General features: G+C 45.7%; 1 protein-coding gene across 1 annotated transcript; it reads left to right on the forward strand.

Annotated features, from left to right (window-relative positions):
* Positions 1-47: 47 nt before the first annotated feature.
* On the forward strand, positions 48-18,915 carry IL12RB2 (interleukin 12 receptor subunit beta 2; the record flags this gene model as incomplete). Its single annotated transcript, XM_080349092.1, has 15 exons — positions 48-51; positions 739-873; positions 5,204-5,524; positions 6,024-6,138; positions 7,022-7,197; positions 7,436-7,575; positions 8,260-8,404; positions 11,243-11,322; positions 14,459-14,678; positions 16,054-16,242; positions 16,777-16,878; positions 16,958-17,113; positions 17,335-17,422; positions 17,670-17,769; positions 18,430-18,915. 15 exons carry the CDS (start codon positions 48-50, stop codon positions 18,913-18,915), a joined length of 2,457 nt encoding a protein of 818 aa, XP_080205218.1.
* Between the last annotated feature and the right edge of the window lie 747 nt (positions 18,916-19,662).

Below are 19,662 nucleotides of genomic sequence, written 5' to 3' on the forward strand. Positions count from 1 at the left end.
AATCCTGCTTTTGCAGAGGGTAGATTGAGCCTGTGCTGGGAAGCAGCATGGGTAAAAGTGAAAATGTAGTGTGAACTAAAAGAAGACAGAGGGGAAACAAGATATATACTTAAAAAGAAACTGTTGATATTCGGAGTGTCATAGGGCACAGACTCGCACAGTTCACACACAACATTTTAATGAATTTTGTCAGCTCTCTAGAAAGAAGCACAAATGTTAGGCTGGGCTTTGGAAGAGAGACTAAGTGGACAGGAGGTTTGGATGCAAAATTCTGGGCTCTCGGAGGCTGCAAATTTTGTGCTTTTTCCACTCCTTCGTTTGAACGCCTGTCCCCAAAAATACCTTCGCTACACTTTTTCAAGCTAGAAAAAGTTAATCACACCAGAGAGAACGCTGTCAAGAAAACTGACTTTATGCTATAGATGTCCAGAGAAGGAAAGCAACAGCAATAATGAGACTTTTTCAATAAAAGCTCTTAAAAAAAAAAAAAAAAAAGAAAAGAAAAAGCAAGCAAGAATCACATTAAAGAGTCACATGAAAGAGCATCACAGTGGCTGTATCTCAGGACAAGCCTCTCTCCTCACCAGGGAGGCTGGGCTTTATTCTGATGGCGCTTCTTGTTCTGTCCAGCCTAAGACGCATCGCACAGAGATGTTACACTTGAAGTTTCACAAACTTTTTTCTCTTTTTTCCTGGTAACCTCCTCTTTTTCTCACACTGGGCTTTCTGGCGTTCAAGTTTCCTTCGCGTTCGGGCCCGTGCTGGGCGGGGGGAGCTGCCAGCCCGGCCCCCGCCACTGCGCCGCTGCCGGTCCTGCAACCGGCGGAGAACCCGCCGGGCGGGAACAGCCCCCAGGAACTCCGGGGGCTGCGGGTGAGTAACCGCGGCTCGGGGGGCGGGGGAGCCCGGTAGGGACGGGGGGTAGGGAGGGGGTGGCGGAAGAGGGGTGTCAGGGGCGGGCACCCCCCTCCTTCCCTGCCACATCGCGGGGTTTGGAGCCGGAGGAGAGATTTTCGGGGCGGGCAGCGGGCTGGGAAAGGCAGCATCCTTGGGACCAATGTGGGATGCTGCCTGTCCTGGAGTGCTGCCTGGTTTGGGATGCTGCTTGACCTGGGGTACTGCCTGTCCTGGGGTGCTGCCTGTTTTGGGATGCTGCTTGTGCTGAGGTGCTGCCTGTCCTGGGGTGCTGCTTGTCCTGGGATGCTGCTTGTCCTGGGATGCTGCCCATCCTGGGATGCTGCCTGGTTTGGGCTGCTGCCTGTCTTGGGATGCTGCCTGTCTTGGGATGCTGCCTGTCCTGGAATGCTGCTGGCCTCGGGATGCTGCCTGTCTTAGGATACTGCCTATCCTGGGGTGCTGCCTGTCTTAGGATGCTGCCTGTCCTGGGATGCTGTCTGTCTCGGTATGCTCGTTGCCTGCACTGGGATCTCGCTGTATTCTGGGACAAAGCCACCTAAGGGAGCACAGGGCTGAAGGGCCGTCCTCTATAAATAGAAATAACGCCGTCCCTTTCCCCACTATGGCGAGCTGTTATTAAATTCCTCGCGCTCAGTCACTCTGTTGAAGTGTCACTGATCTCGGGTGGGATGGCACTGAGGCTACGGTTCCCACACCGAGAGCACAGGGTGTCCCCCCATCCTCACTGGGCCTGTGTTGCTGGAGCAGCCCCCACAAACCTGCCAACAGTGGGAAACTTCCCCAAAAATGCAGCCAGTGTTATTAGTTATATGTAAGTAACAGCACAGTTTGGGTACAAATAACAGTTTTTCTGGGTGAAATGTAACAGTGAGAAATGTTCCTCTCCCCAGCAGCCCTCAGTTGGTTGTTCCTGTAGGTTCCACATAAAACCCTTTGAACAGACACTTGCTTTAGTGGAGCTGTTTTAAGGAGAAGTGGGGGAAAGGGTATAAAGAGTTGACTAAAAGCAAACTACAGAGCTTTAGTGCTTTACAAGTGATTTTGATTAAGAACCTGGGCTGGCTGCTGTAAATAGCTGATGTCTTCATGGTGAATCCATAGGCAAACAAAACGTATGGTCTGCAGCCCTTCAGCTTTCAACTGAGATTTCACAGAGATAAGAATGCACAAACAGGCGAGATATCACACTTTGTGAACATCTTATATCCTTCCTTTACCTTGTACTTAGCGGGACAATGTCCTTTACATTTTATTTAACCTACACACAATAAAACCATTTTCTGTCATTGATGTGCAATGTGGAGATTTTTTTCTTCTTAATATATTTTTGCCATCTATGTTTGCTGATGGTTATTTCTCACTCTTTTCTCATATTTTACTCTGATGACAGTTAACACGCTCTGCTGCACGCATATGATGCTGCACAAACTGTCTAGCACTTACCTAAGTGAACCACTAATTAAAAATATTTGAAGCGAGACTACTTTTGTCTGTTGAGTGGAGTATTTTTGGTACAGCTTTGCTGTCTGAATGTTGTTTACACAGTCACTGAGCAATTTCAGTTTATTGGAAGGCAGAGCATTTACTTGAAGAACCTCGGTGCTGTGATTGCTCATCCTCGCAGTTACTAATCACCTACGGAAGGCACCGCATGAAGTGTCTCTGTACAGCTCAGACACTGCAGCAAGGCTGAACATTTCAGGCTGAACAACATCTGGATTTAAATAAAACAATGTGCTAATATGCATTTTGGCATATCTTTCATATTTCATATTCACCTCCAATATCGGTTCACTTAAAAAACATGGAATGCATCCCATCTCTTTATATAAAAACAACCTGAAATAACTTTTCTGTTGGTTTTGTATTAATATACATGTAGCAAAGACTGCAATGCATCCCCATGGAAGGGCCTCTCCATCCAAGACAGCATGAAAAGCCATCACGATTTGAAGTTTCACTTTGCAGTAGTTTGTTTCCAATATAGCCTCAAGTTTTTAAAATAGCTGCATCTCTGTGAGAGGTCAGAGTTACAGAAAGTGCTTGCTGGTGTATTCACTTCTGAAGTATTTGATATATTCTGACTGCTGCTGTAGTTCTGCAGGGGAAGGGTAGAAACAGTTGTTAATGCCAGTTGCAAAATATATGGGAAAATACTGAGCTTAGTTCAGGCTGACTTTGAATAATTCGTATAAAACATTTATACTCACAACGTTCAGTACTGGAGGCTGGGTGTAATCTAGTAAGGCATAGTTTTGCATCTGAACCAAATTTTTGAGCGATCTTGTGGACTTTAAAACACTCCAAAATCTGTTTTATTTGGTTGTGTTGTTAACAGTGAGCATGCGTCTGCGGCTTTGTGCTTCAGGGTAGAGACAAACAATTACATATACGTTGTGTGTGAAGGCTTGCCTTTGGAAAGCAGTCTAAAGAAATGGCAAGATTGCTGGTTACCAAGGTCTCATCCAAAATTTCATGCGTGATACTGTAGTCTGAGAACCTTGAGAGTGTGTTGGTCACCGGGGATGGGATCAATTCCCTCAGATTTGGGGTCAGGTGGACAAAGTCTGAGCTCAGACGTGCTGAGGAGCACAGGAGGCTCCTCACAAAGCACAGAAACTCCATCTATATCTTGGGCAGAAACAGCATGAGACGTCCTGCTGGTTTGTTCTTGTCCTTCACTAAAACATTTAGGGGGTCTTTGGGATGGAAGGGAGCAAATGTTTATTTTTCTAAAGCACAGAGGTTTAAAGTACCCATAACTCTGCTACTCCCCTTGCTTGTGTGCTTGCCTTTGGGGAGAGCCATCTAAAAACCTCTTGCTACTTCAGATAGGGTCTCGAGAGTCACAGCTTCACAACATTAGCAGAGAATGTTAATTAAAAACGTCTCCTGAAAGAAACATTTTGGATTTTTCTAAGTTGTAAAACATCGAAATACAAATATCTGTAAATTATTTTGCTATTTTTTAGGAACTTCTAAAAGGTCTCCATTTCCCCATAGGAGGCAAAATGCTATTTGCATGCACTGTGCTTTCAGCAGTTTGGTTGTTGGTGCACATCACAGCAGGTAAGAGATTTTTTTTCCTACATAGCAATTATCATTTAAAAGAAGCACTCAGACTAATTAGCTGTTGGTTTTTGGTTGTTTTTTGTTTTTTTTTTTCCTGGCTTCTGCATGATATGTTAGTAAACATTATTCTTATTGGAGAGAGCAAGATTTGACGCTTGATTGGTTTATACAGTAATTTCTGGAAGAAGCCCCTGAGCCATTGCTGAGTATCCTCCCGTTCTCCCCGGTGATGCAGCTTGGCCCTGTCAGTCTGGGCAGGCTGCGGGCATGGTTATGCATAATTAGCAAATAGTTGCTAATAAGTGATGCTGGGAGGTTGGTTGATTTAGTTCAAGGTAGAGCTGTTGGTTACATGAGAAAACATCTGCACGGTTAACTTCCACAGACATTGTCAGAACTCATCAGGAAGGAGAAATGATGCATTTTCCAGTGTTTTCCCTCATCTTTTGCCGCTGCTCAGCTTGTTTGCCCAGAGCAAAGTGTCCCGGAGCCTGGCAGCACGTTGGTGCTCCATACGTGGGGTGCAGCATCGCTGGTCCTGTCCATGCGCTGATGAGACAAGAACATGCAAGGGGAGGTCTCTGCAAGTCAAAGAAAATCTTATTTGTCTCTTCAGTAGAGACGCGCCTGCTGCTGCTTCACGGAAACACAGATATTTCCTCAAAACACAATGAAAAAAAAGAATCCTGATAGATTTTGCTTGGGGTTGTGCTTTTTTCCTGGTAGATACCCTGTGGTTTTTGACCCCAGTTAATTAGATCAGTGAAGACTGGGCATAACAAGATACTATGTAGAGGTGGGAATTCTCGCATTATAAATTTCATAGAATCCCAGAATCCCAGGTTGAAGGGACCTCAAGGATCATCTGGTCCAACCTTTCTTGGCACAAGCCCGGTCTAGACAAGCTGGCCCAGAGCCCTGTCCAGCTGAATCTGAAAAGTGTCCAATATTGGGGAATCCACCACTTCCCTGGGGAGATTATTCCAGTGGCTGATTGCTCTCATTATAAAAAAATTCCCCTGTGTCCAATTGGAATTTCCCTAGGAGTAAGTAACTTGTACCATCACCCCTTGTCTTTTCTTGTGACTCCTCATAAAAAGTGAGTTTCCATCTACTGGAAGAACTTGGAAAGGCTCTTTTCCTCAAGCACAACGTGTTGTACAATATAAGTGATATATCTGTGTTAAAGGTTTGTTTTCCCGTTCTCCTGCAGAAGGATGTGGCCGAGGCAAGGCGCCTGCTAGCAAACCTCCCCATGGCACTGCCGAAATATGTGACAAAGGGAACATGACAATTAACACAAGTCCTCACGTCCAGCCTGGGACCAACATCATCCTCTCATGCCAGCTTAACCGACACACTGATCGGTGCAGGATTGCTATTTTCTTCAACAGCTTTGAACTAATTAACAATTACAGCAGCTCAGTAAGCACCGAGTTTCAAGTCCATGCATATGGCAAACACGTGTTCACGTGCAAAATAGTTTGTGAATACAAGAGAAAACTCGTTTGTGGAATTGATATAGAATCTGGAAGTAAGGAGAATTTAATTATTCATTGTTCTTAAATGTTTCCTATAGTACCTCTGAGACAGGTGGTAGAAACTAGTAGCAGTGGCCTTTTCCAGAAAAGGTGCTGTTTTTCAGTGGCTCTTTGTATTTTAAATATTCCTGGATGGGACCATGCAACTTCATTATTGATAAACATAGAGATGGTAAATAAAACTACCTGCTCAGGGCAAGTATCAACCTCCCTCCTTTCCACCCCTGACACCCACCGGTCTCTTCAGGACACAAGGGACTCACAAGAAAGTTTCTAATGAAATTTTAGATTTTCTTCCAGCCTGATGAGCTGATGCTCCTGTAGAGATCACAGAGTCCGCTGTTCTCACATACAAAAATTATTAGCCCAAATATTTTGTCTATAAATTCTTCAAAAAATATCCTACACAATCAAAAAGTCAAACCTAGCGTTTCTTAAAATATCTCCTACCAACACCTTCAAGGAAGAAACTGATAAGAGTATCTGTTTAAGATCCTCCAGAGGAGCCAAGAAACGTGTCATGTATCCAGTATGGGATAGATGGACACCCCACCTGTACCTGGGATAAAGGGAGGCTCACATACATCAGCACTAAATATGTCCTACAGTAAGTAATGCAGGGCCATAGGTTCTTTAATACCTATAATTGTACCTGAGAGTTGTTTGTTGTGTGGAGTTTTTTTCTTCACCTTCTTCTTCTTCTTCACCTGCTTCTGTTGGCCAAAGTAGTAGAAACTTTCTTAGTAGCTTGTAGAAAACTGTTGCTGCAGAAGAAAAATACATGCGTTTTATATATATATACATATATATGCATATATAAAATACATGGGTAGGGAAGTGTGGATAACGAGTCCTGTAACTGTTGCAATGTAGAGATATAGCAGTGCTCCCTAGTAAGTTATTAAATATAAAATTGCAAAAAAGTTAATACATCTGAAAGTACAAAACACGAAAGGTCAGCCTGAAGCAACATGATATAAACATCTCTGATTCAGGCAGAAGAAGATACGCAGAGAAGCTAAGTGAGTTGCCCAAGGCAATAGGTTGAATGACAGATTGAGGATTAAAAGCTGTGTTTGAAGTCACGGGGCCTGGCTGTTAGACTGCAGATAAATTACGTTTTTAATCACTAAGATAAGAAAAAACAAACTAACACAACCAAAAAAACCTAATACATCATCCTCCCAAATTCTGTGTACTGATACCTATGCTCATTCATACAGAAATATTAGGTAACCGTTATAGTAATAAAAAGAACCTGCTCACATACTTGCAGCTCAGTGGAAATCCAGATTTACCTTTCTACAGTTAACACCAAAAAGCTATACAACACCTTTACTACCGATTTAGCTAGACGAATAATTAGAACGACTGCATTTAAGGAGAGAAAGTAGATTTTTCAAGGGATGTGAGCCATGCTCTGACGCACTCAGGGTTTAACTTTCTTGCCGTACAGGAGGGCATTAACCAAGTGTTTCCTTCTGTTCCAGACTATCAAACGGGACAGACGTCTCATGTGTTTCAGAAGAAAGTCTGAATCAGAAGTTTGGCTCGCTAGCTCTGAGCAAGTTGAATTTTGACTCTACTTACACCCTTGTGGTCGCCGCCTCCAATGAGCTCGGAAGTGCTTTTTCACAGCCGCTCGTCTTCACGCTAACAGACATAGGTAAATGCTTTATTTACTGCCTTTCCGTTAGTCCCAGCCCTTTAGAAAGACGTGAAAATATTTTGAGCACTTTCTGGCTTGACCCTCTGTGAAAAAGCATCCATCCAGCCTAAACCAATAATTCTATTTTCCATGTAAACCCCCCAAAACCAATAATTCTAGTTTCCATGTAACCCCCTCATTTCGAGCTGTGCTGTGTACCTGAGCCCTGTTTGCTTTTTTCTCTCGTTGCCGCTAGTGAAACCACATCCTCCCAACTTTTCAGTGGAATTTGACAATTCTTCTACGACCAACTGCAGCTTTTCTTGGCACAGTGACACGCGAGGGCGGCACTGCAGGCTGAGATACCGACCGCTGACCAGCCACACCTGGAGCATGGTAATCCTCTTCTGGATAAAATCATGATCTTGGAGGTCGTTATAATTATTCTTTTGTTATTTTTTACTAGAATCAGCTTGTCCAAATTTGCTTCTCTTTGCTCTCTAGCATTATATTTAAGAAAAACTGTTACTTACAGGTCAAAAACTATAATCGGTCTAAAACTGAATGAGGGTAAAACACTGACCCCGTAAAAAAAAAAGTGCATGAATACTTCCCTTATGTCAAGTATCTGTATGAGGCACTGAAGAATCAGAGGTTCTGTCTGACCCACCAGTTTTTTGCAATATGGTCATATGTGCTTATTGTAGCTCATGGCTACAGGCGTAAGATTTCCAAATGTTTGTGCCTTCCCTCATGTTGACTGGAAGCCTTTGCTTTTATTTTGAGTGGTAAAAGAGACATATTGCTTGAATTTGAGTAAAAACACGTGAACAGAAAATCTGTTATCATCACATAATTAAATGAGGCATTTTTCTGATGGAGACCTGCTAGCCTGATGATTCATTGCAACATTCTTTGAGTTGATAAAGTCGCCTCATATCGGGGGGTTTCCCCATGGTATTTAAAGACGTGTTTTGGCTGTTTGGGCTTCCTTTAGGCATCATTATTTCAGCCTGTCACTGCCTTCAACCATTATTTCCTTGCGAGTTCAACTTTTTATGTCATTTGTTGTCATTAAAGGTTGAAAGCTTAACCAGTGAGAAATGCAGCCTTGGTGTGCTGGAGCCTCACACGACCTACGAGTTCCAGGTTAGCTGTAAAATTCACCTTGAGCGAGGGCTGTGGAGCAGCTGGCGTGGGTACCGAACCCAGACCCCAGAGGCAGGTAACACCCGGTGGCTTCTCCTGCACTAAACCCGGGTCTAACTTTTGCATACGAGTGGAAAATTCAGCTAAGGAAGCCAAAACACTGCTGGGGTTCTGCTGGTTGGTTTGCAGCACCTCTGTAGATCCAAGTGCAGAACTAACAGGGAAGCCACTTCCGTAAGATAATTGGTTTGTTAATGAACAGACATTGAAATTGTTCGAGTTTCTTGCAAAACAGGAATTTTGGGAGTTCATTGAGAAGGTTTGAAGACTATAATTTTGATGTTGAAGGTTGGGGGAATTTTCCACACGTTGCCCGGAGCGGTGGTCACCTGCCACATTGTGACACCTCCACAAAGACAAAGACAGTTTGTGCAGCTCAGACAGGGAAAGAGAAACCTTCTGTATTGGTTCATATCTAAGCATTTTACCAAATTCCTGCAAAACCCCCATATTTAGGTCAGGATGGCTGCAATGTCACCCTGTGGTGCTGATGACCCCACAGTTTGCGTGACACGCTCTGGGTCTTTGAGCTTACCCAACAATTTGCTGAGAATCTGAGTGAATCGGCCAGGAAAGTGTCGTTCTGCTGACTCTGGCAGGTTTTAACAAAACAGCTGAATTTTCCCAAGTCATCTTTTCCCAACTCAAGGAGTTATTTCCCATGGGTCCCCCCCAGGTGACCCCTCCACGGAGCTGCTGGAGACCTGGTGGCTTCAGCAGTGCAGAACCTGGCCAGGCCTTGGGGAAGGAAGGATCCCACCAGGAATTAGTTCCTGCTCTGGAGGACGGCACAGCAGCCTTCAGGGACACACAGCACCATTCTGAGGGCAATTCTACTAATTTCCGTCAACTCGACTATTGGCTCCCTTGGCCGCATGAGCTCCCATGCTGCAAAACTCCAAGTTCTTATGAGAGAAGTGAAGCTTTTCAGAAGTTCGTGTTTCAACAAAGATACACTGACTGCTTTGGCATCCCCTCCTATCATCTACTTGGCTTTCGTTGCTTTTTTTTTTTTTCATTTTTTTGTGAATTGCTATAAGCTCTTGAAGCTTGTGTCGTTATTACTCATGGTATTTACCACTACTGACAGCATCAGTTTCTGTAAGAGGCATTGATTGATGCAGAAGGTGTGAACTTTTCCTTCCCTCTCCCATCTTCCTCTCAACAGTTTTCTCAGCCTTCTCAACACACCCTGCCTTTCTATGGCATCTGTGGACATCCTCCCTCTCTTAGCCAACCGGTGCTATAAAACAATCATCTTTTCAGCTAATCAAGGAGTATTTTCTGTCTGCAGATTAAGTGACAGCAAGGGGAGGTTGCAGGCAAGAAGCTCTGGGTACATCATGGTTGTCCTTCTTTGGAGCAGCTGAAGTTCTGCACAAGAGTTTGGCCAAACACAGGAGTTTACCTTTTCAATGAGATCTTTTTTTTCCCTGTTTCTCTAAGCCTGAGCTACCACAAAATTGACTTTATGCAGGCACTGTTCATAAGTGAGCTTTTTTTTTTCACAGTTAATTTGTGTGGTTCATATGTGAAATGAACTATGACCTCTAAAATCTGTGCTGGAGTCCAACAGATTCAATTTGTTTGTTTTAATTCCTGCTTTGAGCTTGCCTCTTCCTCCCTGGCTCAAAGCAAATGTGCTCCGGTTTTATTTCTTCTGTCCACCCTGTTTTTTGTTTCTATTCCAGTCACTATTTGCAGTTAATACAGTACAAATAGCTCTTAACATTGCTGGCATTGCTGATTTTTTTCCTGTCTTGGAACACAGCAAATAGCTGGTTGTCGCATTCTAGCTGGGGTTGTGCAACAGCTGCCTGCTGCTTAGGTTATTAGCAACAAGTATTAATTGAATTGGGTGAGTTTATGTTGGTCAGGGAGCTTGAGGAACTGAGCTTTGTTATCTTTTGTCACATTGGCTTTTTTAATGTGTCTGTCTCCGATTCTGAACTGATGGACTACGTTGCTCCCCAGTTTCTGCAGCCAGAAGTTTGATTTATTGTTATTTTGGAAAGTTTTTTCAAAACTTCAAGGGTTTCCAGGCATTCTGTGAATATAAAGAGAACTGTGGAAAGAACAGGGGCATTAAGCTACCTCTGATGAGGTTCTACTCAGCTGTTAGAGACATGTATTACCTGGAGCCAGACAGCAAAATCCTGCAGATCCTACAAACCCTTTCACGTGGAGCTGCCTGTTAGTTTAGGATTGATATAGCCAGCCCCAAGGACCTTAATTAGCCTCAGCTTCTGTGGAAGATGAGCACTAACACTGTCATTTCGGTGTGCAGGCTTCCCCGGGAGCCATTCTGGTTACTGACCGCAGGGTAAACTCACCTGCACAGCAAAACCCTCTCTTGGGTTTGTGGCTTGCTCTCTTCAGAACCATCGTCAGCACACCTCACCTCTGGCTGCAACAGCAAACATGGGCTGTTACATACTGCAACATTTCAGAGACATTTTCAGTCTTAAGTTTCAGTTGTCTCAGGATTTTTGCCTCCTTTGCTTATTCAACATCTTTTTTGTTTTGCTTTAGCAGGGCCTGTTGCAATAGGACAAGGGGTGATGGTTTAAAACTACAGGAGGGAGATTCAGGCTGGACATGAGGGAGAAACTGTTGCCCCTGAGGGTGGTGAGAGCCTGGCCCAGGTTCCCAGAGAGGTGGTGGATGAACCATCCCTGGAGACATCCCAGGCCAGGCTGGACGGGGCTCTGGGCAACCTGAGCTGGTGAAGATGTCCCTGCTCATGGCAGGGGTGGCACTGGGGGAGCTGGGAAGGGCCCTTCAACCCAAACTATTCTATCAATCTATGAAAATACAGCCATTAATTCTGCTCACCCCTTTTCTTCCACACCAGCACCAACCGGGATCCTGGACGTTTGGTACCGACAGCAGGACCTGGACTCCCAAAGGCAGAACATCTCTCTTTTCTGGAAGGTAAGCTGACCTGTATCCCTGATGATATATCTAAAAGGACGGAATGCAACCTCATAGGCTTCCTAATTTGTTTTCTAATTAACTTCTCCCTCTCCTCATTCTCTGCCTCATTGTTTGCTATGGTTGCCATATGTGGTCAGGAGAAGAGTTCTGGGAGGCCAGGAGGGCACCATGGCCCATGTTCTCCATGTGTACACACCTTGTGTGTCTGCTCTTGGATATTTTTTATGTGAGGGTGGTGAGAGCCTGTCCCAGGTTGCCAGAGAGGTGGTGGATGAACCATCCCTGGAGACATCCCAGGCCAGGCTGGACGGGGCTCTGAGCAACCTGAGCTGGTGAAGATGTCCCTGCTCATGGCAGGGGTGGCACTGGGGGAGCTGGGAAGGGCCCTTCAACACAAACTATTCTCTGATTCCATGAGCTTCCCTCATTTTTGCTTATATGAAGGGAGGCAGAAGAGGCAATATATATTGTAATAGCCCTTTAAGGTGACCAAACTCTAAAAAATTTAAGAGCTGGATGTAGTTTGGGCAACGGGAGGGGTCCGGTCCATGTCACCGCTGTGTGGATGGACGGTCAATAGAGGCTCTTGCTACACAGCAGCAACAGGAAGAAACTGGTTTTCTCTATGGGTGTGATGGGCAAACCCCATGCAAAAGGCTTTGCTAATAATAAGCTGCAGATCTGAAACTGGACAAACTCACAGTCAAAAAAAGTGGGTTGTTCGGGTCTGCTGAGCAACACCTCCTGTGAGCCAGGGACTGAGACCCAAAGGGCAGATTGCAAAAGAATTCAGATTTAAATCCATCTGTAGGGAAGGAATTCCACATCACTGGTGCTGAGTTTCTCCAGTATTACCAGCCCAATCCTTAAAACCAGGTCCAAAATGAAACTTTGGATTGTGGGGCATTTTTTCTGTAGTAGTTTTATTTCAAAGCCAGTAAGATTTTTTTTTTTTAAAAGCATAAATTATCTTTGACTTCCAGTCTGCAATCTCTAGACAACCTGTTACATCTCCTCCCCACACCAGCATACACTCAGCTGTAAGTGAAAGCAGTAATTCTCACCTGATTTCTGTGTCTCTGGCCGTTGCGGCATTAAGACATTTAATTTTAAGACCTTTATCTCGCAGTAATGAGCTGGCGGCACTTTCTGTATCAGAGGAGACTTCCTGCAGCATCATTCATAAAATGGGTGCAATACATTGCTTTTCTAGTTCTCACGACAGCTACAAAGCAAAAGACTCAGCACAATGTACTACCGTTACATGCTTTCATATCTTCACACTAACACCAAAAAAAAAGGATCACCAATTTAAATTCCGCAGGCTTTCCGAGTGGCTTCAGCACTGCGTTTGTCCTGAGCCACTGCCAAAGCAAGTGTAAAACTACATTTTGACAAAAAACCAGCCAAAACTAACTCACTATACAGGAACTGCCGGAAACTGAAGCTGAGAATACAACTGCAAATACCCAGAGTGGAAATACCAGTAAGAGGTGTTACATGGGACAGTACAGACTGACTTCTCAGAGAGGGGTATTCTAAATGGTTGAATTTAAATCATTCTTTATCATGCATTTAAGTAAAAATCTGGATTTTTCCCCAAATCAAAAATTGCTCATTTTTACAAATCCAGTTGCACAGCATTTCACTGTCCCCAGCTCTGCAGGTGCTTGGAAAGTCAGCAGCTCACAGCAAAAGAGCTTCAGTAAACTGGAATTAAACAGGAAAAATAAATAAGAAATTTTTAAAAATTATATGCAACCTTAGGAGAAACTCTCGGTTAAACACGCGCTCTTGGCTCTACCATTATAAGTAAACTCATTTCATGTGCTCAGATGCCACGGGCTCCAAAGAGCAGAGCAGTGACGGAGCTGGGAGAAGGTTTGGGAAGGGAGAACACAGGTCACAGGGCTGGACAGCAGCAAAATCCAAGGGAAAAATCAGAATAAGCTGTTACGTGGTACAGGTTTTACACAAATGTGCCAAGTCACGAAAATTCTACAGCAAGGACACTAGCTTTCTTTGGAAAAAAACCCCATATTTTAGGTTAGTACTGACGTGGGAACTATGATACTTTGAAAAAGAATTAGCTGTACTTCCTTAAGTTAGTTTAAAGAAAAAAAAAGTATTACAGAAGAAAGCAGTCTCAACATGAGTGAGCAATCTCTAGCACTGCTTGTTTCCTCCAGCTTTTAGCAGAAAAGAAAGTAAAAACTGATAACTCGTTACCAAAGAGCATCAGCTGGTGCTTGCTACAGTCCAGCAAGTTGTGGTAAATAAACTCTTTACTATTAGAAGAGAAAAGGAAGAGGAAAAAATTACCTTTGAGAGAAGGGTCTTCGCTTAAATGGGGCAGTTGGAGCTCTGGGCTGAGAGATGCTCTGGAGCCGTCCTGACAACCAGGTTCCCGCCGCCCGTGGCTGCTGCTCCACACAAATCCAGCCTCGGGGACAAGCTGTGGTCCCACATGTGGGCTTGCAGGTGTGACACAACTCATAGAATCATTTTGCTTAGAAGAGACTTTCAAAATCATCGTGTCCAACCATTAACCCACCCTTGGCACTACCCAAGAAATTGTTCCCAAGATTCAACCTCAACCTCTCCTGGTGCAACTTGAGGCCGTTTCCTCTGGTCCTGGTGCTTGTTCCTTGGGAGCAGAGCCCGACCCCCCTGGCTCCAAGCTTCTTTCAGGCAGTTCAGAGATCAGAAGGTCTCCCCTCAGCTCCTGTTCTCCAGCTGAACCCCCCAGGTCCCTCAGCCGCTCCCATCACACTTGTGCTCCAGCCCCTCACCAGCTCCGTTCCCTCCTCTCAACTCACTCCAGCACCTCAAGGGCTTCCTTGTCCTGAGGGGCCCAAAACTGCCCCCAGGATGTGAAGTTTGGCCTCAGCAGTGCTCAGGACAGGGGACAGTCACTGCCTGGGTCCTGCTGGCCACACTGTTCTTGATACACACCAGGATACTGTTGGCCCATTTAGTGGTCACAGGTTCATTTAAAAGCAGGTGAAATGTTTGGTTTTCAGATGGTCAACACCACCTTCCTCCATGAGCAGGTCTGGAACCTTTCCTGTACAGCTTCCTGCAGCCTTCGCTCATCATCATCACCAGAGTAACAAATTCACTTTCCTCACAGGCTCTGAGCACATCAGAGGCGAGAGGCAGGATCCTGGGGTACACAGTGACCTTCGAAGCCCTGGGCCAGTGGAGTCACCCAGCAGGAGAAGCCCATCTCACCACCCAAACCAGCTACACCAGGGTCACACCAAGGGAGGGCTACAAGGTCACAGTAACCGCCGAGAACTCCAGGGGCAAGTCCCCCCCTGCATCCATCATCACCAATCCGGGCACCCAGGGTAAGGCCTTCTGCTGGGTCTGGACCACCAGGAAGAGCTCTGCTTGGTGCTACACACCATGGGAGCAACCAGGTCCCACCACCTGGTCCTCATCAAGGTCCATCTCAATGAATCTTCAGGGATCACCAGTTTTCAGTGTGGGCAGGGGTGCAGTTTCATGACATGTTAATTTGTCCTGCATCAGTGTTGCTACAGCGTCACCTCAACCCTTTCTGCTGGCACAGTCATCAGCCATCTGGGGACTGATGAGGCAGAAAATTAACATGCACAAAAAAACACCCCAAAAAATGAAAAAAAATCCACAAAAACCCAAAGAAATGTTTTTTTTCTTTTGCATGAGAGAGGCGCAGGACCTAAGGGAAGTGTTGGTGAGGGGAAATCACACAAGCTTCATCTCCTGTGAAGTCGCACTCTGATGTACCCGCACAGCAAAGTTAGCGAGCGTTCTCTGAACTCACCCAGCCCCAAATTTCCTGTGTTGGTACCAGGCACGACGAAGCCTCTTGGTATCAATCAGGTGGTTTGTTCAAAGAGGCAATTCTCCATTTGCCTTCGTCCTGCATTGACATCAGTAAAACATGTAAGACCTTTCATCAGGTAGAGATGGTGCAGAAATATCCCCAATATCTGATTATTTGGAGGCAGGAGGATAAGAATTTGTGGGCCCAATACAATTGTATTTGTTAGGAAAAAACATTCAGAAAATATGTTAGCGTTTTTATACTACCAATAAAAATTTGGTGACTTTCCCGACATTTTCTCCTGCATGAAAAAGTAACCCGGGCTGAGCTGTGAAAGCCAGAGCTTTGGTTTTGTGGAGACAGCATGTGTTTGTGGCTCTGTCGCAGGAGCAGGTGTTGGTACGTGCTGTGACAGTGGCTTCTCAGGGCTCAGGGACGGCATGAACAGGCACAGACGTGCATGTTAGGAACATGGGATACTAGGAAATATTTCTTCCCCAAAGGGCTGTTGGGCATTGGAACAGGCTGCCCAGGGCAGTGGTGGAGTCACCATCCCTGGAGGAGTTGGACAGATGGAGATGAGGTTCTCAGGGACATGGGGTAGTGCCAGATTTAGGTTATGGCTGGACTCAATAATCTTAAGGGCTTCTTCCAACCAAAATGATTCCATGATTCTATGTTCAAACTATTGCACCACCAGATGAGACAAGAACCTGGCTCTGTTCCCATCAGCACAGAGCTCACCCTCCTACAAAACCCTTTCCTTGCAATGGCAGTTTGTACTTCACATGACGCCAAACTAGATAAAACACAGTAAAAATTATCATATCGAACTTACCGAGTGCACCTGAGGTGAAGGCAGGTTTGTGCTGACGGTGTCTTTTTTTGTTTGCTCATCCTGTTTCCCCTGCAAGACCTTCCTCCTCCTCAGCAAGTCTCTGCCGTGGCCATGGGGAACAGCAGCATCCTGGTGAGCTGGAAAGCGCCCGCCAGCCCCTCTGTGCCCATCGGTGGGTACGTGGTGGAGTGGGCAGAGATGCAGAGGGACCCACGTCCAGCCTGGGTCCGGCTCCCAGCGTCCAACCTGTCCACAGTGATCACAGGTAACCACCACCTCCAGGCGGGACGTCACCGAGGTACCCTTCTGTTTTGAAAGCTTTTTAAAGAGTGACTCAGATTCTAATTGTTACTAATTCAGCATAAGAAATGATGGCATTTAAAGTGTTCTGTATAGGAGGGGAAAGAAAATAAAAACCCATGTCTGCTCTGGGCTCAGTTCTGTGGTCACTCTCAGGTGAGATTTATATCATCTGAGAAGTCGAATATCTCTGAAAAAACACCCAGTCCCTCCAAAATGAAACAAGCTTGCTAGAGGTACAGGAGATCAAAGGCTTAAGAAAAGACTACTTCCTTCCTACTAATGGTTGTTGCTACTCCCAGCCAGCACTACGTGTCAGTGTTCTGTACATGGAACAGCTATGAGGTTACTACAGGGGTGACGGCGAGTGTTAGCCTCATTACTCTTTCCTGTGCTCTTCCTGTCCTGGTGCCATTTAAAGAGCTGATGTAGGCATCTCAGACATGACTGTCCATACTTTCAATAGTAACTATCCACTTCTTTTCATTTCTTTATGTAGAGCACATTAAAGACAACGTGTGCTATCAGATCAGCGTGTTCGCGCTCTATCGGGACAGAGCCGGACGAGCAGCATCAGTCTGGGGATACTCAAGAGCAGAAGGTAAACCACAGCAATAATCTTCCAGATATTTTTAAGCCAGCTTAAGCTCAGCTTTAATACTCAGTCTTATGTTTTGCAGCACCATCAGCTGGGCCCCAGATGCATATGACACCACACGCAAACGGTATCTTTGTTTCCTGGGAAGCAATTGCTGCCCAGCAGCAAGCAGACTGCACCCCTGGGTACCACATGTACCTGCAGAAAGGGGACAGGCAGGGACCCCCAGACATCTACGGTAGGTGAAAACCAATGTGATGTGTGTGTGCTGGGGGATGGATGGAGGGTTGCTCAGAGTCAGATCCTTCAAAGGTATTTTGAATGTGGAACTATCAGATTTCTCCCTGAAATATTTTATGAATGCGAACACTAGTTGTTCAACTTGAACTAGCATATTTAATTTTATTTACTTATTTATTTTTTTAAATAAAGATGAATGATGCATGTTCTGCATTTCAGGTGATGGGGACTGGGTGACTATTGTGCTCACCTGCAGCTTCTTTATCTTCTCAGCCTGTGTGTGTTCTGTCCCTCCAGCGAGAAAACTGTGAGTGAATCCAGCATTCCAATAAAACACAGTACTGGGGATAGAGTCACATCCTTTTAGGACACCTTGGGGAACACCAAGGATTGCTCTGAATGAAGACTTCAGAGTACATGAATAGCAATAAGAACAAACATTGAGCTTAAAATACAGCCTTATTTTATATATATTATGAATTTTAGCCTAAAGCTTAAGGCCCTCTATCACTGAGACAAAAACCTGCTTATAATTGCACTTATTCCATCTGCAGGTTACACTCGCTCCTCTCTGTGGTTATACCACAGTGGCAGAGCAAAGCCATCCCAGACCCAGCTAATGCTACGTGGGCTAAAAACTACATCTCTGTGAAGGTAAATTGTATTTGTTTTTTCTTCTAATCCCACCACCTTCAGAATGAAAAGTGACTGGAGTCAGTAACTTCTTAGTGCAGCAAATCCAGCAGTCTCTGGTAGTGGATGAGCTCTGTCCTCACGTCATGGAATCACAGATAGTTTGGGTTGGAGGGACCTTCCCAGCTCCCCCAGTGCCCCCCCTGCCATGAGCAGGGACATCTTCACCAGCTCAGGTTGCTCAGAGCCCCGTCCAGCCTGGCCTGGGATGTCTCCAGGGATGGTTCATCCACCACCTTTCTGGACAACCTGGGACAGGCTCTCACCACCCTCAGCATAAAAAATTCCTTCCTCATGTCCATCCTGAATCTCCCTCCTTTAGTTTAAAACCATCACCCCTTGTCCTATCGTAACAGGCCCTGATAAAAAGTCTGTCCCCATCTTTCTTATCAGCCTCTTTTAAGTACAGAAAAGCTGCAAATAAGGTCTCCCCGCTGCAATAAGGTCTCATGTCAGACTGTAGGACGTATCGGGGAAATTAAATGCAAGAACAATGCAGAGATCTCTCATTTTTAGCAGTATCAGCTGCTGTGTGAGGGGTGCCAGCACTGTGGGGGTGAGAGACCACAAGATATCAATCACATAATTAATTACCACTGTGTGGCATGTATCCTTCTGCAGGCTGAGCTGAGCTTTTCCTCCAGCCTGTTCCTACCCAGTGCTGGCAGCTTTGAAGAGCCCGAAACAACACACGTAGAAGAAGCTTTTGTCAAGACAGAACTTGAGGACAAGTTCTTTGGCACCGTTGGCACTGGTGACGGGTCACCAGCAGGTGGTGTGGAGCAGGAGGAGATGGGGTACGGGGCTGTCCCCAGCACAGCAGATGGGGACGTTCCCGAGCAGCAGCTCCACGACCTCTACCAGCGGCTGGTGGAGGTGACAGAGGTGACGGAGGTGACAGAGCACACACAGCCCGTCTCTGACTACATCACCAACCCCATCACCAGCACAGCCCCCACGTACCCACCAGTCACTGACGACCAGCCTGAACTCGAGTGCAATCCGCTCTCCATCTTCCCAACAGCTTTTTTGACACCCGTACATTCCTATGAAGGGAATCTTACTTTGGACACGGTGAAAATAAACTGCAGCTCTTTCCCAAGGTAGGCGCTTAGGGTGATATAAGCCTGGCCTGAATTTTTTTGCACTTAACTGAAGTATTTCGGTGTTTCTGTATAGCCAGTCCAGGAACTTGCACGCGACACCTTTAAGTGATAAAAAAATCACAGTGCACAAACCTTTCCAGCACTGTAAGTCACACCGTACTGGGCAAAACAGCAGCTCATCCACCCAGCACGTTCCGGGAGAATTAAAGGCAGAAGCTCAGGAATGCCAGGGCTGCGTGACCCGGCTGTCGGGGAGCTTAATTAATTACTCACATGCCTTCAGGCAGCTTGGGTGCCCCAGGCCCCTGTCCTACCACCTGATGACGAGCAGCTTGGTCCACCCAGGAATCAGAGATGTGCAAACCATCATTTCAACCATCACTCAACCCAGATGAACAGGAGTTACAGCACAGCCAGACCTCAGCATCCCAGCTGGACCACTGTGCACAGCTGGGGAGTGACAGCACAGGGACATCTGTACCCACTGGTGCTCAATTTAATGCCCACCAGCTCAAAGGTGATTAGCCCTCATTGCAGCCCCAGGGCTGGCATCAAGTCCCGTTGTCCCTAGTGTCACTGGCAGCTCCAGCTCATGTGGGTACCAGGGCCAGGCTGCCAGAGGGCTCAGGTCAGGAGAGACCCTCACTAGAAATAAAAGCAACAGGCAGCGCAGGTACACAGGAAGTCAAATGGACTGGTGAGGAGAATTTAAATCATTTATTGAAGTGTTGTAATTACAGGTTTGAAG

This window comes from Nesoenas mayeri (genome assembly GCF_963082525.1).
Source record: "Nesoenas mayeri genome assembly, chromosome: 8".
NCBI lineage: Eukaryota > Metazoa > Chordata > Aves > Columbiformes > Columbidae > Nesoenas > Nesoenas mayeri.